At 41.0% G+C, this 25,539-nt stretch overlaps 1 protein-coding gene and 1 long non-coding RNA gene across 8 annotated transcripts in view; both read right to left on the bottom strand.

Moving 5' to 3' along the window:
• Window positions 1-25,539, bottom strand: part of DLG2 (discs large MAGUK scaffold protein 2) — a 2,332,068-nt gene that overhangs the window by 1,068,706 nt on the left and 1,237,823 nt on the right. The window contains exon 1 of one of the 7 annotated variants that reach the window (XM_070783344.1): window positions 24,477-25,005. The exons of 5 other annotated variants lie outside the window; for them this stretch is intronic. In XM_070783344.1, coding sequence (XP_070639445.1) covers window positions 24,477-24,554 — 78 coding nt within the window. In that variant the 5' untranslated portion in view covers window positions 24,555-25,005. Of the gene's footprint in view, window positions 1-24,476; window positions 25,006-25,539 lie in introns of those variants that run through there. One more of the 7 variants, XM_070783347.1, reaches the window with a different exon arrangement.
• Window positions 14,998-24,470, bottom strand: LOC139180780 (uncharacterized). Its single transcript, XR_011565030.1, has 2 exons — window positions 19,550-24,470; window positions 14,998-15,179 (listed from the first exon to the last, which is right to left on the bottom strand). It is a non-coding gene; the product is annotated as an uncharacterized lncRNA (long non-coding RNA).

The following is a 25,539-nucleotide window of genomic DNA, read 5'->3' as shown; positions in this document are numbered from 1 at the left end:
TTCCTGCTGTGCTCCGTGGAAAAATTATCTTCCACAAAAACAGCTCCTGGTGCCAAAAAGGTAAGGAACCACTTACAGGACTCTGGTGAGGATTATACAGGTGGATGGATCCAAAGTGCTTCACATAAGACCTGGGAAATATTTACTCATTATTTTATTGTGATCATCATCATTAATAAAATACTCAGTGCAGCTTAACTATTTGCTCATCTCAACTCACAAAATTCTGTAAGGCAGGTGGGTGAATCTGAAATTTCTATTTTGACCATTGCTGCACAATCCCAAAAAGAAATGACTTATTCCGTACTTTATCCTCTATAGGGTTCTGATGAACAAATTGAGGCACAGAGTTGGACTGACTGACTGATATGTATGATAAAAGCCATTCTATTTGATTTATTTTGAAATGGATCAGCATTATATATGGACTCAAATTTTGACTCCCAAGATTTAATCTGAAAAGCTTAGGAGAGTCGCCTTGGCTGGCTCCGCTTAAAGGACATTTCCAAATGCAATATATAATCAAGACTGACCTATTCAATGACACTTGGAGAAAATGAAACAGGAATAAAACTGTCTTAAGACTATGCAACTATTTATAAATAATCTCCCTGACTCAGGATGCGCCTGGACAGTAGCTTCTACCATTTCTAGGTTTTAATGCCTTGATTAATTATGGGGTGATGTTTAATTATGTATTTTATTATACATAACAAACATAAATTACCTAGCTGATTGTTCATAATTCTTCTAAAAATTTGTATCATTTATCCTTGAAAGTGAAAGGCCTTTTTCAGGATGGATGAAGCTGTTTGGAGAATAGACTATGGGTGAAATTAATGGTCCCTACATCAATCATTTATTTTAGGAAAATATTAAGGTCATCCTCCATTTTAAGATGTCTCTGAATTTCGTTTGCAAGGTCTGATAGCTGAATTTCAATATGCAAAGTGGAAGATTATACACTTTGCACCACTCTCTTCCTAAGGGCATACAGCTTTTATTTAATAAAGATGTTATATGAAGAAGCTTTATTATAGCACTGTTGCATACAAGAACTTGTCTTGGAATGGTACTTAGTAAGGACAGGTGGCTTGTCTCTTTGGGTAGAAGTAGGTATGTTGCTGCAGATGCCCGTGAATTTTTCCAGAGGTCGGAAGCTAAGGATGACAATGTTAAGTCTATAGATAACCATTCGCTGGACACCCCTTCTGGAACCCAAATACTGTGTTAAAAACATATTATTCTATTTTATAAACATGAATCAAGTACAAGACATCATGAAGAAGTTCTGCATTCATTTTATATAATCTTCATATTATGTTCTCCCATTTGAGAGATGAAGATGAAGCATCTTGCTAAAATTCCACAACTAGAAATGACCAGCAAACTCAGAGGCCAAGCTCTTTCATTATTAATGAGTGTGCATTATCCCGTGGGAACATTAGGATTAGGACCCATGATCTCAAGGTGAGGACTTAGAGCAGGTTCAGGCACAGGGCTGCTTCTGAACCTGCAGGTTTGACTCACTCTGACAGTCACAGTGGTGGTCAGTGGGTAAAACATTAAGACCGGATAGAAATGGGCTTCATTCTGGCTTAACCAATCCTGTGAGGTTTTTCAGCTCACTTCACCACTCCAAAACTCAGGGTCTCATCTACAAAGCAGTGATCATTTCATACATATGTTGAGAGGATCAAATGAGTTAATAACATGTTGAATGCTTTGTGAAGCATATCATAAACCACCATCAATAAATGTTAGTTTTTACTGCTGTTTTCCCTTTCTCTGATCATTTTAATTAGCATTCTGAGTTTCAGAAAACCAAATGACCCTCTTCCATTTCTTTCGCTTTTTACATTAAATCTCAAATTTGAAATGTATAAGACCTGAAACACCAAAGGTTCTTACAACTTCTTCTCCACTTTATGCCCTAGTCTTGACAGCAATATCCCTTCTTTCTTGATCTCATCTCAGCACTCTTTGTTCTGTGTTAGTCTCTCCAAGATACACATTGGAAATCAACCCCACATCCATTACTACTGGACAGATTAACAAGAGAAAAAGAAAGGCCACCATTAAGCATAAAGAGAAGAGGAACAAAAGAGCCTCTTGATGAAGGTGAAAGAGGAGAGTGAAAAAGCTGGCTTAAAACTCAACATTCAAAAAACTAATCATGGCACCCAGTCCCATCACTTCGTGGCAAATAGATGGGGAAAAATTACTAGTGACAGACTTCATTTTCTTGGACTCCAAAATCACTGTGGACAGTGACTGCAGCCATGAAATTAAAAGACACTTGCTCCCTGGAAGAAAAGCTGTGACAAACCTAGCTGGTATATTGAAAAGCAGAGATATCACTTTGCCAACAGAGGTCTGCGCACTCAAAGCTATGGTTTTTCCAATAGTCATGTATGAATGTGAGAGTTGGACCATAAAGAGGACTGAAAGCTGAAACATTGATGCTTTTGAACTGTGGTGCTGGAGAAGACTCTTGAAAGTACCTTCGACTGCAACGAGATCAAAGCAGTCAATCCTAAAGGAAATCAACCTTGAATATTCATTGGAAAGACTGATGCTGAAAGCAAAGCTCCAATACTTTGGCCACATGATGTGACTAGCTGACTCACTGGAAAAGACCCTGATGCTGGGAAAGACTGAAGGCAGGAGAAGAGGGTCACAGAGGATGAGATGGTTGGATGGCATCATCGACTCAATGGACATGAGTTTGAGCAAACTCCAGGAGCTAGTGAAGGACAGAGGAGCCTAGTGTACTGCAGTCCATGGTGTTGCAAAGAGTTAGACACAACTGAGCAACTGAACAACAATAACAAGAAAAAAACTGTTCCCAACCAAGAGGAAACTACAGCTCACATTTTTGGGCTAAGCAAATCAGTATTTCAGTAGATGTTTGCTGTGGGATTTCTAGATATGCAGCAAAACCATTTCTCTTTTCTTTCTTCTAATTAAGGAAAAGAATGGAACTGTCTCCTTCAAATAAAAGCATATGGAACACCAGTAACTAGTTGCGAAGAGCATGAGTTAGAGTGAAAGTCTACCAAGTTTGATAACTGGGAGCAAGGATGGTCTGAATTACTGACAACTCTGACTCGAATAACATTCTGTTCAACAGCAAGGCCCTCTCACTTAATGATTAAGAGCATATGGCCTGTGCTACGGCACCTGGGATTGGAAATCCCAGTCTCCCTTTAATTGGTCATGCCATCTTAGCCAAGTCACTTAACTTTTTGAACTCTGAGTTTTTGCATATAAAATAGGTATGCGAATACTTCTAACTCATGCACTTCTGCTGAGGATTCAATGAAATAATATAAAGCATCATTTTCTCACAGTCCTGACACACAGCATATGCTCAAAGGTTGCTGCTACTCTTATTACCATTACAATTATCATCCGTATCTTCTATCATCATCATAGTATTGCACATAGACAGAAATAACTGAAAAAAAACTCATAAAACTCAAAATATTGATCTCTGTGTGTCCTTGAGGAATGAGAACGGCTTGTTGACATATAAATTTGGATTCAGCTAAAACGACTGAATAGCTACTGTGTGAAAAAGCCAACATCTTTGCATTAAATTACTGCGGCATTTAATCCTCACACAAGCCTTTTTAGCAATTTAGGAAATAGTCTCAGAGAAGTGGTTCTTCCAAGATTAGACAGCTAATAGATACAAAGTAAGAAGGTAAACAGTGACAGATCCTGCCCACAGTAAGGTCTGGATAACTAGTTACCAGTGAAAGCATGAACGGAAGAAGGATATCCGTGTGGCTTAGTCCAAAAACTGAATTTAAACTTTTTGACTGTGAATACTCTGATTGGATTTCTTAATTCTCACTTACTGTGTGATTTTTATAGAGTTATTTCATCTGAACCATAGTTCTCTTGTCTGTAAAATGGAGATTCAATGTATCTGCCCCACAGAAAATGAAAATGAAAGAAGATAAAATATACATAGTATCTAACATTATGCCTGGTTTATAGTAAGTGCTTATTACATGCTGGTGGTCCTGGCTTTTTCACTTGAAGTCTCTCTTCTCTAGACTATCACAGCCTCCTTCTTAGCATAGACGATTCATTATCAGCCTTTCCCTCCCTCCCCCAGGACAATCATTTATTTGCCTTCCAAGTCAGTTTGAAAATCCAGACTCCGTATTACTTTCTTTGAGTGCAAAGCTATTCCCTAGGGTGTCATACACACGCCTCAGCCCCAGTCATGCCCATTTTCTCTCCAACTTTGTCTTTTCAAGTCTTCTTTAAGATAGTCTTACAGATATTCCTTACCTCTTGGCTTCTCAATAGGACCCTCTGCCTTCTTCAAAGTGGTGCCAGAATTCATAAGGCTATGACACAATCTACTCATCTTATCTGTCAATATAGTATTTACCAGGTTTTAAGCAGCATTAGAAACCCACCTTCTCATGGCACCCCACTCTAGTACTCCTGCCTGGAAAATCCCATGGATGGAGGAGCCTAGTGGGCTGCAGTCCATGGGGTCAGTAAGAATCGGACATGACTGAGCAACTTCCCTTTGACTTGTCACTTTCATGCATTGGAGGAGGAAATAGCAACCCACTCCAGTATTCTTGCCTTGAGAATCCCAGGGACAGGGGGCCCTGGTGAGCTGGCGTCTATGGGGTCGCACAGAGTCGGACATGACTGAAATGACTTAGCAGCAGCAAGCAGCATTAGAAACCCACCTTCTCTAGGAAGCCTTCCTAGGTAAAACTAACAAAATTGAATTTCTTTTTTCACCCTCTATCATTTGGTAATAGACTTCCTACTTTCCCAGTGCTCATTCCACTTGTACGTCTATGGTATCACTCAACCCTGCTTTAGACCTTTACACAAAATGTAAATTCCTTGTAGTCTATTAATATATTGGATTATGTCCATGTATCATAAAATGATGTGAATGTGTTCTTTTGACTATAAACTCTTAGAATGTATCAACTGGTTCATGCTCCAAACACTTTATAAACAGTTAGCAGTATAGCACTACCATCCGATAGTACAATTCCTTATTTACATGTTGGATTCCTACTCAGCTTTGTGTTACCAGTGTTTTCCATAAACTCTAGCAGTTTGTTAGGCTCAAGAAGACCCTGAATAAAATGTCTGTTACTTTCTAGTCTACGTATATGAAGGCAGTGGGGCTCAAAGTTCTTTTAAGTGACGAAAGAAAGAAGAGAAAAAAATACAGCAATATTGGTTAAGAATTAGATGGGTGTTATACTAAGGGCTTTATATACATCATTTAACTTAGTCTTTATAACTAGAGCATGAAGGAGGTATCATTATCTTTAGAGATGTGGGAAGCAAGGAACAGAGACATTACATAGCTTTCTCAAATGTAAGCAGTAAACAAAAGCCTAAGTTTGAAACCTTGGTTACAGGCTGTGTTTTAACCATTATTAAACACCAAATTGTCTTGTCCAAGTAATTTCTGAATTCCTTATACCATGTTTTCTTTCTACTCATGGAATTAGATTCTAGCTTATTACATATGCAAGGTTTTCACCAGTCTGGCCCGACCCTTCCTTCCAGATACAGCTCCCAGTAGCCTTTCTGATGCCGTCCTCTCCAGCCAGAAAAAATGCACTCGGCCCCCTTACAATGCTTTTGTCCCTCTGCTCTCTCACCCTGGAGCGCTGCCCAACACTCCTCTGCCTATTAAAACCCCTCTTGTTCATTATGATCGCTTTGTTTTCCATATTCTCTATGAAGTGGAGTCTATTCCTGGCTGGAATTCTTTGTTTCCTGTCTGATGTGTCCAAACTCTTGGTTTTTAACTGGAGGTGCAAAATGCTTTGTGGTTGATTAGTGGCATGCCTGCCTCTGACATTAAAATGGAAACTCCTTGAAGGCAGAAGTCCTGTGTTATCCATCTTAATGCAGTCACAGTGTCTTACCCATCACCCAGTAAACACGTACTAATTCACAAAACTAATTCACAAACTCACAGTTTTGTGAATGCATAATGGATGATAATGTAAAAAAAAAAAAAAAAAAAAAAGTGGGTGAGGGAAAAGTGAGAGTGGGAAAAGGGGCAGAGAGGGGGAGAGAGAGAGATTTCTTAATCAGAGGCTCATACAAGCTCCCCAGTGCTTAATTAACTCAAACCTGTTCTTACTTTGAAATTAAAATACAGTCAAAGCTCTATATATGCTTCCAAAAGACTCATTGCATTTAATATGTGCTCAATATCTATCCCTATACCTGGGAGAGATTTACACTAACAAATGTAATAATATTTTACCTGAGTAAATATTTATGAGCTGCAATATTAGGCAGTCACATCAAGGGCTTGCAGAAGTACAGTATGTTGATTCTGGACATTATTTAGAGCATCCTGAATATACTGTCTTATATACAAGACAATACTCAAAAGCCTTTTCATTACAGGCCCAACAATTGGGAGACAAATGTTTGTATGCTCTTTGTCTCTACTATGGACACACACATGCACACAGGAGGAGAGAGGAAAAAAAATCCTCCAAATTACACAATCAATTTTCTCTTCCAAACATCCCTCTACAACATCCTCTCCTCCATACTCATGCAGCTTTGTAGAGAAGGCTCTGAGCCCCCAGCTCGTGAGTGTGATGTCTCCAGTGTGAGGTAATCCTATTACACTCATCACAATTACAGACCTGTGTCCCAAGCCTCCTGCTGACAGAAGGCTACCTCATCTCATTTCTAATTAAGAGCACAGAATTCTTCCCAAACCACCTTCATTATTACACACAGCGTGCTGGCCTCTTTCAGGCAATACTCTCACATTCTGGAAGAATCAACTGCCTCTTTGAAATCCAAGGTAACCACCCCAGAGTTAATGATGTCGATTAAAACCTTTTTCCTCCACTCAACAGATGAAGCCCATTTCCCCAGAACAACAATGGGAGTATAAGAAAAAGAAACCGTGGTTACAATAAAAAGATAATTAGAGAGATCATGTTTGGATTAAAAACAAACACATGTGCCAAGTAAACAAAAATCTTTTTTTTTTTTTGTCAGGGCCCCACGAGAGTCCTCCTGCCAGGTGTCGCTTCCTCTTGGACCTCAAAGCCGAAAGGTTGGCGCTGGGGCTCAAAAGCACACGCTCCACACCCTCTCCCCCAAAAATCTTATCTGACCAAGAGCCAAGGATCATATAAACCTTCTTAGCAAAGTATATGCTTACTTTAAAAAAATTGAAATAGTGTAATAACTTAACAGCAGCCAGACCTGTTTCCCTTTGACCAGAATACAGCTGAAAGCACAGAATGTGGACACATCAGAAAGCCAGCCTCTTCTGCAGCATCCTGCCTTCTATCAGAGACCCATCTCCTTAGATAACCTGCCCCAAGACTGGGGGAAGTGTCTCTTTCCTCTCTGCAATACGAATTGACCTCTTCATTTAACAGCAACCCCAAGAAAGGAATTGGAGTTAGGAAATCCCCAAGGTTGGTTTGGTTTCCTGTATTAGCATTCACTGAGGGCCCCAGGTCACTTTGATCCACTCTGACCCTGGTAGACAACAGCTGGTCCGCTTTATTCCACCCAATACCCTCCGGCGTGGTGATGCCTCAGGCAGAATAATACTAGCTGAGCAAAACCTCAGCATGTAAAAACGTATCATAAGGGTGCTTCTAATCAACGGGGCCCTGACAATTTCATCCACAACCTGTATTCCACGGCCTCAGTACAGGTACTGGTTAGCAGCTTATCATTTTTACAGACGTGATCCTTACAATAAGGCTCCAGAACCACAGCTTGTGGAAACCTGCTACGAAGGGGCTGGGTGGAGGGGAGGGAGGCTCAAAAGGGAGGGGGGGGCAGATGTATAACCATGGCTGATTTGCGGTGCTGTGCAGAAGATTAACACAACATTATAAAGCAATTTTCCTCCAATTAAAAAATAAATAAAAAATAAAAAGAATGCAAAATCCTGTTCCTCATTCCAGACCTATTAAATCCAAAACTCTAGAATAGAGCTCAGTACTCTGCAGTTTAACAAGACTTCCAGGCGATTCTGGTGCATATTGAAGTTTGAAAATACAGCAAAAGTCACTTAAAGCGTTACCTTGCATCTACTCTTGACCGTCTCTAACATAGTCATCATACAGCTACTAGGACTGTTTTCTTGAAGTGTGAACCTGATTCCCTCATTCTCTCTCTGTCCCTCCTCTCCTTCCCTTACCCCCTCCCCGATCCTTTCCTAAAACCCTTCAGTGAGAGTGATGCTGGTGATCCGGCCTGGCCTTCATCTAATACAGTTCAAACTTCCTAGAGACAGCCAGCTAAGCCTTTCACCATCTGGCCCCAACCGACCTTTCCAAAGTCGCTTCTTTCCACTCCCCCGTGGGCACTCTGTGCTCAGGCCACGACGCACCTCCTGCTGTCCCATGAAAAGGCCGTGCTTCTGGAGGAATCTGTGCTTTGTTCATGCTGTTTTCTCTGCTCAGAATGACCTCCTGCACCCCATCTGCTGGGCAAACTCTCTCTCATCCTATTAGACTCTTCCTAAGCATCATTCCCCTCTCTGAGGCCACTTCATTCATCTTCACTTCTCCCTTCATGCCTCCAAGTCAAGTCGACAATGTTTCTGTTATTGCACAATTCAATGGAAAAATCTGAACTGTTATGCTACATGGTAGTCCATTTACATAACTCTCTCACTCACTCTGGCTTCCCTGATGGCTCAGTGGTATAGAATCTGCCTGCCAAAGCAGGAGACGCAGGTTTGATCCCTGGGTTGGGAAGATCCCCTGGAGAAGGAAATGGCAACCCACTCCAGTAATCTTGCCTGGGAAACCCCATGGACAGAGGAGCCTGGGCTACAGTCCACGGGGTCGCAAAGAGTCAGACATGGCTGAATGACTAAACATCAGCAGCTCCCTCACTTGCCTGAACTCTTCAGAGGACTTGTGGTGGGGCGGGGGGGGGGGGGGGGGGGGGCGGGGCAGGAGTATTTGGGTAGATTACTTATATTTTTATATCCTTAACTGACTATATGTTAGACATTTATTAAGAGTTCCAATTACTATTTGAGTGAATAGACTTTTGAACACCTTCTATTTACAACACTGCTATGCTAATGAGTTTCCACTTTTATCCCTATTTTACAGATGGAAGAACTGAGCCTCAGAAATGTTAAATAACTTTGTTAGCTAGTAGTAAAAGGCACAGTTGATTCAAGAGCAGGTCTTTGAGATGCTAAAGATGGTGCTTCCTCAACTAAACCAGTGTTTTCCCAAATAAACTCAAGACAGAGTGATGACATACAGACATGTCTTCCTTGACATGTTTTCACATTGTCGGTACATATAATTCCCGTTATATGAATTAAAGACTCATGATTGAGATAATGTATGAAGCCAAATAATGGATGTACAAAGTCAAATATTTCTGAGCCTCAATTTCTTCGTCTGTAAAGAGACTTTGTTATATATTACTGATATTATTATTATTATTAGCCATTACTGGTGGATCAGATGGTAAAGAATCTGCCTTCAGTGCGGGAGACCTTGGTTAAACCCCTGGGTCTGGAAGATCCCCTAGAGGAGGGCATGGCAACCTACTCCAGTATTCTTGCCTGGAGAATCCCATGGACAGAGGAGCCTGGGGGGCTATGGTCCACGGGGCCTCAAAGAGTCAGACACGAGTGAGCAACTAAGCATGTCACAACCTTTAGCCATAATAATCTGATTTTGAACTGGGTTCTTCGTGTTTGATTATGCTGTTTCAGTAACTTAGCTCAGTTCTGGGCATGTTCGTGGTGCTCTTTAAAATTTATTTAACTGACTGTTTGCTATTGCAATTGTGTCAATTCTCATTAAAAATGTTTTGACTGAATAAGGGTATGAAGCTGACAACAAAGTCTCTCTCCTTGATGAATATTTAATTCCAGTTTAGATTTGCCAATCAAAATTCATAAAGACGGTTGGAAACTGACTTTTTATCTTTATAACTAGTCATGTATATTATATTTTCCCAATTTTAACTTTAGTCTGTGCAGCTGAACCATCACAGCAGTTATTATCACTGTCATAGTTGTTTTACTTCAGACTCTCAAATTAATAAGTGCTAAGGAAGAATTTAATTAGCTGAAACCTAAATTGTCATTATTAATTTACTAGTTACATTACAATACCTTGTAAAACATTTATGCTGCAGTAAACGGAGCACCTACTTTCCAATGATCACGTGGCATAGCTAATTTACTATACAACTATATTTAATTACTAATCTTAGTAAAGCTAATAGTACTTACCCAAATTACATTACTTACAACAAAATGCTTCAATCATTACGTCAAATGTTATAAAAATCTCATCAAAGAAATAACAGAAGTTCAGGCATGTTTAAGTACCTCTGAAACATTCTTAGAATAGAATTTCTTAACAGGTAAATGGAACTATTGTAAATTAATCAGAGTTTTAGGAAGGTCCAGTGGGGAAAGCCTGAAGGTTTAGACATCTAGACTATCAGATGGGTAGACAGTTTCTGTTTGGGATGATGAAAAGTTCTAGAAATGGATGTAAACTTAAGTGGTTAAAATGGTAAATTTTATGTTATGTGTATTTTATCACAATAGACACACAGACTATCAAAATTAGACTACATTCAAGCTTGATAGTCTGTGTGTCTATTGTAGTCCTCATCCACTACACAATGTATTCCTTGAACACTGCGTAGGCTATGCTCACTGCCACATCCCAGCTTCCTGGCATATTGTAAGACACATATTTAATGAATAAATTTATGGGTTGTTAATTTTTTTTGCCAAGTACTTGAAGTTAATGTTCAATTTCTTTAAAGTAAAGAAAATAGTTCTACTGCAGAAAGGGATGCTATTGGCTCAGTCAGTGAAGAAACTATATAAATTAGAAATAGGTGGGATATGGAAAAAGAGGCAATACACATTCTAGAACATTAAATGTTAATTAGAAATAAAAGTAAGCTGACTCCAGTATTTGAGTGTTCTCATATCCATTGAACAGGCCCTAAGAGCACAGAAACACATGGAAATATCTATATCACTGAGCAACTAATAGCAATGACGGATATTGAGTCCTTTCCAAAAGCAGAGCTGGTGCTTTGGGAAGACAGAAGTTCATTATACTAATTAAAGGCTCTTGCCCTACCTCCTCAGAGAATGTTCTCTTGGGTAGATATCAAGGCAGACACCCTTGGGTAGATGATTTTCAAATTAATGACTCAACAACCAAATGGCAGTAATCCTAGCATCTCTGGTGAGATCAACTGCCTATATCACAGCTACAGATAAGAGTCACCTTCCAAAAGCAGGGCTCAGGAAAGCTCAGAGTCATTGCACTTAGGCAGAGGTTTGCTTGCCCATCCATACAGATGTGGAGCACAAGATTTTGAGGCAGTTCAACATGGCTATACTCCAAGTCAAAAATCAGAGTCACAACATGGGGTGGAGGAATTGGCTACTCATTTGTGAGGTTTCACAGAACTGCAGTCACCCCAAAATTGTTTTTAAAGAATGACCTCTCTCTTCATATGTATTTAAAATCACCTAACTGTTATGCCTTTACACCACAAATAACTTCCTCACTCGGTCTTCATAACGACCCTCTGAGAGAGGGCCCATTATTCCTGCTTTATATGGGAGGAAACTGAAGCACAGGAAAGTTTAAATAACTTGCTCAAATTCCCACAACCAGAAGCAAATCTGGGACTTGAACCCAGCTTTCTGGAAGTCTAGTTCCAGAAACTGTGTTCTTAAACATACCACTCTTCTGTCCCAATGTATCTTAACAGAAATATTAAAAATAAGCAGAGTTTCCTTAGGACATTTTTTTTTCTTTCTTAGAAGGACACTATGCATGTCCACATGTGTTACCAAAGAGCATAATCAGACCAGGTGGGTTTTATTCTAATCCTGGAAAGCAGGGCTCTATGAATAAGATCTATGCCAGGTGGTTTGCAATCAGGCATGATCCTGTCGCTCTAGAATGCTAAGATTCAGCAAAAAAAAAAAAAAAAAAGCACAGAGGGTTTGGCAAGGCAGAAGAAATAAATGTTATTTATCCTACTGAAGCTCACCTGCAAATTTCTTTAATCTTACATGTTTCATTTTTTCCTAACCTATACCTGAACTTCCTTAGCATACAGACCATGGCTTGATCATTTCTGTATTCTTCATAAATCCCAGCATAGTATTCGGAGAAGGCAATGGTAACCCCCTCCAGTACTCTTGCCTGGAAAATACCATGGATGGAGGAACCTGGTAGGCTGCAGTCCATGGGGTCGCTAAGAGTCGGACACTACTGAGCAACTTCACTTTCGCTTTTCACTTTCATGCATTGGAGAAGGAAATGGCAACCCACTCCAGTATTCTTGCCTGGAGAATCCCAGGGACAGAGGAGCCTGGTGGGCTGCCATCTACGGGGTCACACAGAGTCGGACACGACTGAAGTGACTTAGCAGCAGCAGCAGCATAGTAGTAGTAGTAGTGGAGTTCAAAAGTCTTTATTCAATACCAAGGGACAAATAAGCATTGTTGAATTGCTAATTGCCTTAGAAGGCCAAAGAATGCGCATCTACTTGGATTTTATTCTACTGGGGCCAGCCTGGGGTCAATCTGGAGACGTGAAAAAAAAATATGACTTTGAAACTGCTGAGGACAACCAGACAGGTGAATTGTAGGAAACCAGGAGAGAAAAAGCATAAATTAATCTGAAATGTATTTAAATTTGTTTTCTAAAATGCATGGTGCAGTTCATAACTGCCAACAAGCACCGTTTCATTATGCTGCACTTCATCCTGCTTTGCTCAAAATACTGGAGAAATGACAGATACTAAAAGAAATTCTTACTTGTGTATCACATAAGCCATTTCCATTGAGCTCTTGCAAATTCTAGAGATATGCTAGGGGAAAAATACAACTTTAATAAAATAATGGATCATATCTGAATTAAACATGATATTCAAAATGTTACACTTGGGGAGTTAACAGAATGTTATATGCTGAGAGAGCAAGAAGAGAAAATGTCCTATAACATCCCATACCCTCCATAAATTAAATCTGAGAACATTAGAAATGGTGATAACAATGAAAAGGATTACTTATGGAATAAAAATGGAAAACAGAAAGAGATTAGTGAAGATATTTTCCTCTAAAAATCTCAAACTGCATCTTAGAGCAGAGGTAATAAAGATGGTTATTTCTAAGAAACAGATCCAAAGTGGCTCCATTCAATTCACAGCAGGAACCTCCAAAGTAGCAATTAATGCAACCACTGGTGTGGAATTGTTTTCCAAAAGCCGTCTTGTTGGATGACTTTTTTTTTTTTTTTTAATGGAAGCAGGGCTCAGAAGTCAAGATGAATTTGGATCAATTATTCACTGAAAATATCAAAGTGTTATTAATACCACCATCCAATATGAATACAACTGAAAATCCTTTTGGTGAAATGGAAGGAACCTGTCAGCAGCTGTTTAACTTAGACTCCAAGGGCAATGCTCGAAACTCCTTGAGATCTGATCCTGGGACGTGAATGTAGGGGCGCTCATCTCAATGGTGTGCAGAGCCACTAGGTGTCCTGTTAGAAGGAGGGAGAGACTGGCAATCAGATCTGGGTTCAAATCTCAAAGCGCTGGCTTCCAGCAATTAACACTGTGCAGAAACTCTCCCAGTCTCACGCTGTATGGAGACTCAGAGACAAGGGAAATATTGTGGCCCTGTGCTTAAGCATGCAGGCTCAGACACAGGCTGCTGGGGTTCAAATCCTGGTTCCTGAACTCGCTAATTGTGCGTCTGTGTGCACCTTAATTGACCTTTCTGTGCTTCATCTGTGTTTAGTCCATTGGATCATTGGAGGGTTAGTTGAGTTAGAAAATGTATAATCTTAGAGTCGTGACCTGTGATTATAATAAGGGCTCAGTAAGTGGTCATTAATGTTACTACTATCATTTACAAAAGTCATGTTCTTTCAGGTTATGAAATTCAGTGTAACACTGCATGGAGCTCTTGCTTTCCTCTTTTTCCCCCCCAGACCTAAAATAAAGCTCTAAAGGGGACGTGATACAGTTATCAGCTGGGAGATGAGCTCCTTGACTCATCCCGTACAAGTTCTTTCACTTCAGATGAGAAGTAATGTGCCTTGACTGACATTCACCAAACATAGAAAATCTCTCTCAAAAATTCAGTGTGTTTTGAGAGAGTGGAGGTGTGGGAAAGAAGGTGGTGGGGTGCTATTTATAAGGATTACCTAGGATTCATTTATTAAAAAGAAAGAGAAACCTAGAATTCCCTCATAGTCAGCATACTCAGTTTTCACTTATGATGGTCTCTTCAGCAACTTCTCCTCCTCTGCCCCTGCTGCCTAATCAGCGGCAGAGATATAGTTTCCCTAGTCTATAAAACCAGGATGGGAGGGCAAGTCCATTCTGAAACCCTAGGGGGTAGTAGAGTAAGCTGCTGCTGCTGCTAAGTCGCTTCAGTCGTGTCTGACTCTGTGCGACCCCATAGACGGCAGCCCACCAGGCTCCCCTGTCCCTGGGATTCTCCAGGCAAGAACACTGGAGTGGGTTGCCATTTCCTTCTCCAGTGCATGAAAGTGAAAAGTGAAAGTGAAGTCACTCAGTTGTGTCCGACTCTTAGCGACCCCATGGACTGCAGCCTACCAGGCTCCTCCATCCATGGGATTTGCCAGGCAAGAGTACTGGAGTGAAAAGGAGTCATTAATGCAAAAGTTATCAAAAGCTGCTTGGCATCCTTTCTATAACAACGCAGAGTATTGAAATGAACAGAAGGAAGAAATGGATGCAGAGGGAAGGAAGGAAGGAAAAGGAAGGAAGGAGAGAAGTAAGCAAGGGAGGAAGGGGAGGAAAGACAGGGAGGGAGGAAAGGAAATACCAAGTGTCCCAAAGGACTAGACACTTTGCATGCAATTTTTAATTGAATCAGAAAACCATGCAAGGATGCTTATCACTATTTTTAACATGTGAGAACACTCGTAATTAAAAAGATGCATTTATTTGCTTAAGGTCACCCAACCAGTAAGGTGTTGAGTCAAATTCAAACTTGACCCTGTGGTCTTCCACTGCATCCTCTTCTTCTTAGATGTTCCAACAAGAGGATTCACAAAATGTATGAAGGAAAGAGGTCAGTAAAGATGACAAAGACTTTATCCAACGAGCTTTGAAAACAATGAAATTAGTCTTAAGTCAGAATGGTGTTCAGAGAAAACAAAAAAATATTTTTCTTATTCTCTTATGCCCTCCCAAGTATCACCCCCTCCAGTTCTCCCACCTCCAATACCTTTTCCTCTCCCACAGTACATCAGCTTCCACCCTCCCCATGCTAGTGAGTCACCAAAACTTTCCATGTGAAACGACAGTTTGATACCACTAGGGCCATGAACACGTGGACACTGACTTCCTAACTTGGACAGTGCTCATTTCATCATACTTTGCTATAATCTTCGAGGAAAGGTCAGAAGCTCTCCTCAAAGTAAAAACGTTCTCCCATAGAGAAACGTTCTCCTGTAGAGAACTGTAGAGCTGATGCAAAACAATCCTCTTTATAAATTAGAGTAACCTAGAGCAACAAGGAGGTGGTCAAAGGAAGAATAGTATTTGATGAGTTCTATTTTATATTCATATTTTAAATTTGCTGGCTGAATAGTTAGCAAATTTGATAAAATATGTTGCTTTCTTGGTTAGACCACAGAACATGAAAACAAGCACAGTGATCCCCTAAAAGCAGCTCATTTCTTCCCTTTAGCTTCTACATCATACCCTTTTCCTTACTATATTTTTAATTTTAATAACCCTTCCTAGCAGATATTGGCACTGCAGAAGCTTTGTATTTATTAGAATTAAATTCTTTGGATTAAATAAAGTACTAAACTGGTAACATATTTCTCCCTTACAATTACACTTTGGCCCTGGGCACTACAAAATGAACATCACCTTGTAAGGCCATCATAACATCAGGGTTTATTAGTTTGCTCAGGCTGCCATCACAAAATGCCACAGACTGGGTGGTTGAAACAACAGAACACACTTCCTCACACTTCTGGAGGACAAGAAGTCCAAGATCAAGGTTTTGGCAGGGTTTGATTTCTAGTAAGAGAGCTCTTCCTGGACTTGCAGATGGCTCCTTTTTTGTTATATCCTCACATGGTAGAGAGAGAGACACATAGATCTCTTTCCTCTTGTAAAGCCACTAATCCTATTAGATTAAGACCTCACTATTATAATCTCAATTAACCTTAATTATCTCCTAAAAGCCTTATCTCCATTCTCCTAGATCACACTGGGGGTTAGGGCTTTAAAACAAGGATGAAAGAGAAAGTGAAGTCGCTCAGTCATGTCCCACTCTTGGCGACCCCATGGACTGTAGCCTACCAGGCTCCTCTGTCCATGGGATTTTCCAGGCAATAGTCCTGGAGTGGACTGCCATTTCCTTCTCCAAAACAAGGATGCTGCTACTGCTAAATCGCTTCAATCATGTCCGACTCTGTGCAACCCCACAGACAGCAGCCCACCAGGCTCCCCTGTCCCTGGGATTCTCCAGGCAAGAACACTGGAGTGGGTTGCCATTTCCTTCTCCAATGCAGGAAAGTGAAAAGTGAAAGTGAAGTCGCTCAGTTGTGCCTGACTCTTAGCGACCCCATGGACTGCAGGCTACCAGGCTCCTCTGTCCACGGGATTTGCCAGGCAAAAGTACTGGAGTGGGGTGCCATTGCCTTCTCCAAAAACAAGGATGAGGGAGACACAATTCAGTCCACAACAAACAGGGCAAGGATACTCTACATAACTAGAATTTACAGATTAAGAAAGTACAAGTAATAAACATTCCATGCTCAGACATAAACCTGTAATCTTTTGGCATGTGGGACAAAGCAGCTGGAAAACGTTACAGTTTGACATCTCCTTGGTGGTGGTTAAAGAGAACTCGAATTCTGCTGGCTACTGTTTGTTTCACTTCTGTGTTTGTGGCAAGGAGAGAGAAAGCAAGGGGCAGGAGCCTTCAGCCCCAGGGCTGTAAAGTGTCTCCTATTCCCTTTTCTTTAAAAGGCAGTAAAGAGAAGTCCCCGTGTATCTCTTACTTTGCTTCCACCTTGAAATTCGGTAGATTCTCCATTATATTCTTCTATCTAATGGTTAAAGACACTGTTGGCCTTTTGTATACATTGATTTGACATGAATTTTATTAGTTTTGCTTCGTGCTGGCCATTGTGCTAGGTGCTGAGAGTACAAAGACGAACGAGATCAAATCCTTTCCTTTAAAGACTCGGCAGACTCTTAGAGCAAATCAGGATTAGAATTCAAAGAACCTGAGAATTGGAAGGAATTTGGTTGCAGATGAAGAACTCAGGCCCAGAGAGATTAAGAGACTTTAGCCAAGGTGGCACAGATGGTTGGGACAGGGCCAGTTAACATACAGGCCTACTGACCCCTAACTAGGTCTTGTTCCTGTGCAGCTCAGACATTCAGCCAGGGTTTCTTTAGAGCTTACTATGTCCCAGGTACCCTGCGGGGGGCGGGGCAGAATTTAATGATTTAATAATTTATTTGGGAAAACGATTAGTTAAAATTAGTTAATACTACAAGGCATGGTTATTCCATTAACCACATAAATATACATACACAAATAATAAAATGTGTACGTTATCTGATTATTAAATTTATCTCTACAATGATCATCACTGCTAGATGGGAAAGCTTCCCTTACATCTTCATCACCCAGTATAATAAACACCACTGAATGATACCAGGTAGAGGAAGACCATTCAAAAGGTACATTGAGGGTATACAAATCAGAGCAAACAAAAACAATCCACAACTAAAATCATGTAACCTGGACTGAAGGCACTCTCTGGATGGCTCCTGGAGAACCCTTGAGAAGAAATCGGTCTTCTAGCTAGCCACATAGTTACTCAAAAGAGATCAAGCACAGGTTGATGAGAAGATGGCTGTTGTGTTGGTCTAGTCTTTCTCCACGTCACTGTCTCACTCAATCCAAGATCAATTTAAAAAGCACAGAGTCTTGAGTGGTTAGGGTGACAGGCTCTGACCTGGCTGAATTCACTGGTACCACTACTTATGACCTTGGGCAAATTCTGTCACATGCTATACCTCAGTTTCTTCCTCTGTAGGATGGGGGCTAATAACAAGATTATCTTACAAGGTCTTAGGATTAAATGAGATGAGGGCATGTCATAGTGTTTGAGTGAACTGCTCAATAAAGAGGCACTGGCAACAACAATTTGCAGTGGTCGTCTTTCCAGCCCACTCTGTCCCTCCTCCATCTTCACCATTTCTCTGATCCTTTGCCTCCGTCTCCCTCCCTACCCTGCTTGCAGCTGTGCCTTGGACTTTTCCAAGGTGGCCATCCATTCTGGGACCTCGGAACAGCTGCTACTGTCCATTTTGCTGCTTGCTTCCCCTGCCAGGTGACAGGGGAGAACGGCAGGGCTGCATTTAGCATGGACAAACACCTGTCCTCTCTGTCACTACAGCCAGACGGACACTGGCGCTGAGTCATGCTGCTGCTCACGACCGATGAGCTCTCAGAAGCTCTGAGAGAGAGACCTGAGAGGACAATCTGTCCATCCCTCTCTCCAGGTCAGGCTACTCTTCAATCTGCCAGGAGGCAAAAATAGACACAGGAAGATTCTATCATTCACGGAGAACTGAAGAATCTTCAACATCAGGACATTTCTTCTTGTGCCTAAGCTCAATTTCAGATTCTGCATTTAAATTCACTTCTTATATTTATCTTTCATAGGTAAAAATAAACTTGATATCTAGGTCACTGCAAATATATACATATATATAGTATAATATACAGCATACAATATGCAGTATCCTGTGTATCCATACAGAGTACTGCTTACTAATTAAGAGACTGAGCTCTATGATTAGCCACCCAGTCTAATCCCAGCCACCTACTGGTGATGTGGTTTTGTTCTAAAAATTAATAAGAGTGATGTTCTCACTAGATCCTTGTATAAGCACAGTTCTCAGTTCATAGAAAGAATTCAACAGATGTTAACTATTGTTGTTGTTTAGACATATAAATACATAGTGAGAAGCCAGGGGGCTTCTTAAAGATTTGTTTTGCAACCTAAATGGCTCCAGTTTGATTGTGGCTTTTAATCAGTTTCTTCTATAACCTTATTTTTCATTTTCTATTTATTTACTTTCCTAAATTCAGAACCATCTACATAATGCTCGTTGACTCCAGTCAGCACAGGAAAAAATGTATATCTTAGAACTAATAGATTTCCCTATGCAAATTATTATTATGATTTGCAAAGAAATAAGGGATTTGTTAGCAAGTATAACCTTTAAACATTTTACTTATATTAACTCATTTAATCCTCAAAATAAACCCATTCATTATTCTTTCAGCGTTGTCATACTTCATTGATTCTAAAAATAAACTATTTTCCCACATTTTAACATCTCTGAAAGCATTGAAATCTTGTGGTTGATATGTTATAGTTGCATTGACAATCTTTTTTTTTCTTTGTAATAGATGAAAAAAATGATATACCTTGCAAATGAGGACAATCCACAGTCAATGAAATAGGATATGAGATATTCCAGGCATTCTTTTAGGTCCCAGAGATATGGTGCAAAAGACTGCACAGTCTTTCATTTCATAGAATCCACTTTCTAATGAGAAATAAGGATGATAACAACTAATATACAAGCGGCTGTAGGAACCGATGCAAGATTCATCTTGGGCTTGCAGGGGCCAGGGAAAGTTTCCCACTGATGATGAAGTCATCTAAGTTTAGAGTCAGGAGATGGCTGCTGCTGCTGCTAAGTCACTTCAGTCGTGTCTGACTCTGTGCGACCCCATAGATGGCAGCCCACCAGGCTCCCCCATCCGTGGGATTCTCCAGGCAAGAACACTGGAGTGGGTTGCCATTTCCTTCTCCAATGCATGAAAGTGAAAAGTGAAAGTGAAGTTGCTCAGTCGTGTCCGACTCTTAGCGACCCCATGGACTGCAACCTACCAGGCTCCTCCATCCATGGAATTTTCCAAGCAAGAGTACTGGAGTGGGGTGCCATCGCCTTCTCCGCAGGAGATGGCTAGTGGGTCACTAGTCAGTCAAAGAGGATAAGCAAAACCTGAGAAGCTAGAAAAAGCATGAGACATTCAGGAATTTGAATATAGTTCAGAATGCTGATTTAGAGCAGCGGAAAAAAGCAGAGGCTGTATCACGATAGGCCAGGTAGACTTGGCAAGCAAATTGGAGGGTATCCTGAGACACTGGGGTTCTGCCAAAGCACAGGTGTTACTTCTATTTGGAAAAGAGCTGGTTTCAGGCTAAATAACAAAGAACGAGACTATAATTCCCTCTAATTCCTCACCTTAAACCCAATGTTCTTTATTGCCCCACCAGCAACCACCCAGAACAGTAGGCTCTCTTGTTAGCCATATTGACAGCAAATGCATTACTACATTTCCCCTTATTTTGGTTTCTGTTGAATTGGTGTGTTTGGATTAGATGGAGAGGAGGCTAGAACCAGTGAACTGGTTCTTAAAGAATTCTCCAAGGTGAATATTGCCTAGTGTCAGAATGCTCATGCTCAGTTATACCACTCACAGGATATACTTCAGTGCCAAGCCCATCCACAGTTGTGTCTATTAGATGATGGATATTGATGCCAGTCTTTTCTAAATGCATCATGCATTTACTTTCCGTGGCATATGCTTAAAAGTAAAAATATAAAAATTAAAAGCAAAGCTATGCAGAAGTGAAGGTTCACAACTTCAAGTGTTTTATACTCTTGTATATAATTATGCCATCAGAAATTCCAGTTCAATTTATCTTAAAGCTGCCTTTTTAAAGTAATACAACTAGAGACTGACTAAATTAAGCAATGTAAGTTGAAATGTGGCAAACAGGCATACAAGACACTAATTTCTGAATTACATGGGGTCAAAAAAAAAAAAAAGATTTGAATGAAGGTATTCTATTGCAGCCAGACAGTCTTGATTTCATATCACATTAAAAATCATTTCATTCACAGAATTTGTTGGTATGCACATACTGTCTTTTTAAAGAATAGCAAAGAGCCTTTTTTTTTTTTTTTAGAACAATGACAATGTGAATTAGTTAATATCTTTGACTTAGTCTAAAAAGAGTGTGTCTACAGTTGCCTAGCATTTAAGTGTGGTTTTTTCTGACAAAAGATATCTTTGGTTTTTACAGGATAAACAATGAATACAAATGCCATTGTTTAGCTTACAATAATATAACAAGTACTAGTAGTTAAAAGGACTAATGGGTGCCTAGATGATAGCTTGAGAAACTTATCTAAAGAGGATAAAGAGCGTAAAGTCTTTAATAACAGGGCAGACAATTGTCTATGGAAGACAGCTTAGGCACAATCTTGTCTGAAACAAGGGGGTTGAGTTACAGGATCAGTAACTTTGATTCTGTAAGCCTCATGACTTATTAAGACAGGTGAATGATAGGTGGATGGAAGAGAGGGCTACGGACTCAAAGAGTCATTTTTAGAATAGCCTGGATAAACTCAGTTTCAAATCCTAGCACTAATACATCCCACAAACTCTATGACCTTGGGCAAACTACTCTTCTCTCTAGGACTCAAGAAAAATCATGTCTACCTTATAGAATTAAGTGAAACTCCAAGGCCTAAAGCAGCTGCTGTATGACGTGTGTATAAAGAGGGACTCTTGTTAATACTGTTACTGCTGTGATTGCTATCACCATTATTACTACATTCCATGCTGCTGTTTAATTCTACTGGCATTAGATGAGGTAAAACGGTAGACCAGGCAACCACGAATAAGGCACACTGCCTGTTTAGGGATGGCATTTAGGCTTGCACATTCCCAATTAGCTTTTCAATTAACCCCAGCCTTGAGGAATATACTTTCCAACCACACCTGAAAGCTAAAGTAGGCCTGATGGGCTATGATGGGTGTAGGTTTTTTTCATTAGAAGAGGAGAAAATAAACTGTGTTACCTATTGCAAAAAGAAGCCCAAATTTATAGAAGGTACTGAAACAAAATCACAGTGGCTGCCTCTGATATAATTTATACCCCCAATGCTAAAACCTGCTCTGAATCTATCAATAGTTCTTTCTCATTTAAGTATACTGGTCATTTTCTAAAAAAAACTCAATGATCTTCTTGCTTTATACTTCTTCCTTCTTTTTATAATAAAGCATGACAACATATAGTCAGCAGCATCTTATATTCCCCTTCCTGTTTGCAACTATATGATCTCTGCTGTTACAGTAATACATTATAGGAATTCATCCAGCTTGCAGTATCATTTGTTAACTGCTTTCTCAGCTGAAGTATATTACTGTAATCATTAGACAAAACCTTAATTCACATACTTGGTTTTAAATAAGCCACATGATAAAATGAAGTACCCAGAATAAACTATTCCCATTCACTAAACACCAAGTGAGGGCCTTCTTGTTCATTGTTCAAGGCAGCACACCTTTTAATTTATTCCAGGAACTCTGTGAATATAAATTCCATGGAAAAAAAATTGAGATGCTATTTTTATGTTAGTTATCATCACTTAGTGTTCAGAATTAACTCCTCTAGCTCCCCTGACTAACAGAAGGACATTAGAGTTAATAATTTTTCCTTTAGTCTTTATCACTCAGGGAGCAAAACTTCAGTTCTCTAATGCTGATTTTCCTACTTTCTGAGTAAGACAAAATATTATCTCTAAGATAAAGTATTAAAACCCCTTAGCCCCACACCTGGTTTCTTCTTGCTTGTTCTCAGAAATGAAATGGAGATACTGAAGGCCCCTTACTAGCTTCTTCCTACACTCAAAAAGCAGAAGCCTGTGTTAGATCCTTGAATTAACATCCTTTAATTTCTGTACACTGAATTTCATTGAGCTGGCATTCTCCACATTCAGGTCCAAGCCTGAAGTAAGTGTCACTGGGAGATTCAACTTTTCTGTGCATACCAATTCGGCATAAGGCATTATCTCCCAGTGGCTTTCAGAGCCATTCGTGGTCTCTGACAGACCCTTCATCCATACAACCTATAATTTTCATAAGAAGGCACTTTTTCAAAGCACTTGCTCCAATAAAAGAGTCACTTTCAAGTCTCTTTCCTTAAAAGAGAAACAAAACAAAGCAAACCCCTCAAAATGCAATATATATGATGCTAGTACACGATAATTAGGCTTGTAATCATTTTACCTGTGATGCATGGGCAAAAAGGAATCAATTCTACTTCACCTTTGTCTCCCTCTACTACACTTCAGCACAAGTACTCCTTAATAAGTCTGTCAACATTATACAATCCTCAGATCTGGACATTCTGAAAGGCTACAACCCTAAAATCAGAACTCGAAGGATTTTTTTTTCCTCTTCTCACACTACAAACAATCATATTTTGGTTTATCACTGAATTCTTGTTCATATTATCAACATTTCCACTCTGAAGGAACAGATAGCAAGTTGCAGGGGAGGAATCTTTGCAGCTGAGAGAAAGGACTGTGTCACAGGCCAGGAAAACCACCTCTGGGTCAATCTCAAGAGTAGATCTAAGTCAGAAAGGATGCTGGGCCAAAGATCACATCCTCAAAGTAACATGGAACAATCTCAGCTCCACAAAATGTTGTCTTTGGAAGTTTCCCCATCACCAAATTGGATACTGATTTCTTAAACATTGACCATTTGGCCAGTGCCTCTGAAAGCCTGAGTCAAATTAGAGACTTGAGCTTGTTTTGCATCTGAGGACTTACAGGCCATGTTAATTTCTTAGAGAAAGATAACTCATGAGATAGATCTACATAGAGGTTCTCTAGAAACAACCAGTCATGCGGAATAAAAGAAATACAAAGCCATTCTCTAAGTGGACAGGACTATGTGATTATAAATAGAATTCTTGCTCATTGTAAACACTTTTGAAATGATGGCTTTGTTGATTTGAAAAGATAGCAAGCACCCCTGTGGAGTCTGGTCAATGTTAGGCAGAGTCCCAAATATGTGCTCCGATGACATACACTAGGATGCAAGAACTGGAGGGAGGCTCAGGGATTTATCATGCCCCTTGCAGAACCAACCATTATAGTCATAAAAATAATCCACTGGTAGCAACAAGTTTACTAGAGAGCTCCCTGAAGAAGCAAAGATTTCAGCTGCTTAATTGCTTTCACCCTGTGCCATTTAAAGGAATACCAAGTCTCTGTTGAGACACCATCAATTGACGGTTTCACCAAATATTTTGAATAGCTAATGACTCTTCTTGACCACCACCAACGCCCACTCTCCGCCCCTAGGCAGCCAGGCTCCAGGAGTTCCCCCTTTCTGTGAGAGGCATGGTCTACATGCCAGCGAGAGGCAGGTTCGCATCCCGAGTGGAAAAAACAAAAAACTGCGTCTGTACTCAAGACCAGCAGTCCAGATCAGGCAGTTGGCAAAGCCGAAAAGGTAATCTTCATCCCCAAGCATTCCCTACCTTTTCGGATTTCGCCTTCCTGGCGTTGTGCACGAACCTGCGACCCAGCTTCTTGGCATACCAGATAGAGGCGAACATAGCGCTGCCAACGGAAGGGATTCTCGGTGAAGCGGCTGCACAATCAACTTCCCAGCTCGGCTCGGAGATCTGGAGCAGGGGGAATCGGTCTGGAGCTGTCACTTGCAGGCTGTTGCTTTCTCAGTGCCTCTCATGCTGGCGAGCTGAGGCCGAGGGCGGGAGCAGGGAGGGAGGGGGCCGGGGGCAGGCAGTCCGGGGCCGGCCAGTCCGCAGGTACCTTCACATCCCGCCTGCGGGAGGTCCGCGCGAGGGGGGCGGGCGGGCGCTGCCTTCCCCGCCGGCGCACACGCGCATCCAGGCGGCTGAGTATCCGTCTTGCAGTTCTTGGGCTCTTGTTCACCACCAAACTCCACGCGTGGTAGGAGGAAGGGCAGCCGCAGTCCGGTCGCCCTGGGCTCCAGGCATGGCCCCTCGCCTGGCTTCCCTCTGCCTCGACAGTGCGTGCTGGCGGCGGTGGCCGCGCAAAGACGCATCCACACCCAGCCCCGCAGGTAAAGCAGCCAATAATTGCAGCTGCCGGGCACGCGGGAGGGGAGAGACCACCACGGACGCGGCCCTGTGGGCACAAACAGGTGTCCCCCGGAGCCCGGAGCCTGCCCCGCAGCCCCGAGAATAAGGGGCTGTTAGTAGGACTGGAAACAAAGCGACCTTCCTCTGCCCCCCTCCTCAACTCCACTGGGGCCACGTAAAGTCCTATCCCTGCCTCCCAACCAGTCTTCTCCACAGCTTACAAGAAAAAAACAAAAAAAAACATTTTATTTCTTTGGAGGTTGGCCCCGGGACAAACGGCGACGTGAACAGGATGGGGTGTATTCCCTGAACGCCAGAGTGAAGGTCCTCAGCTTTTAAACTCATTGGTTCCACCACTGAAACCACCTGGGCTGCTTTTACAAGTCCAGGTTTTCTGCCTGAAGACTGAGTAATGGGGAGGGGCTTAAATCTACCTTTACACTAAAACAGAACAGTTTACTCCTTTTTTTCTTTT

Source organism: Bos indicus, chromosome 29 (assembly GCF_029378745.1).
Source record: "Bos indicus isolate NIAB-ARS_2022 breed Sahiwal x Tharparkar chromosome 29, NIAB-ARS_B.indTharparkar_mat_pri_1.0, whole genome shotgun sequence".
Taxonomy (NCBI): Eukaryota; Metazoa; Chordata; class Mammalia; order Artiodactyla; family Bovidae; genus Bos; species Bos indicus.
The sequence above is the reverse complement of the archived record's forward strand: the minus strand, read 5'-3'. Positions and strand labels throughout refer to the sequence as shown.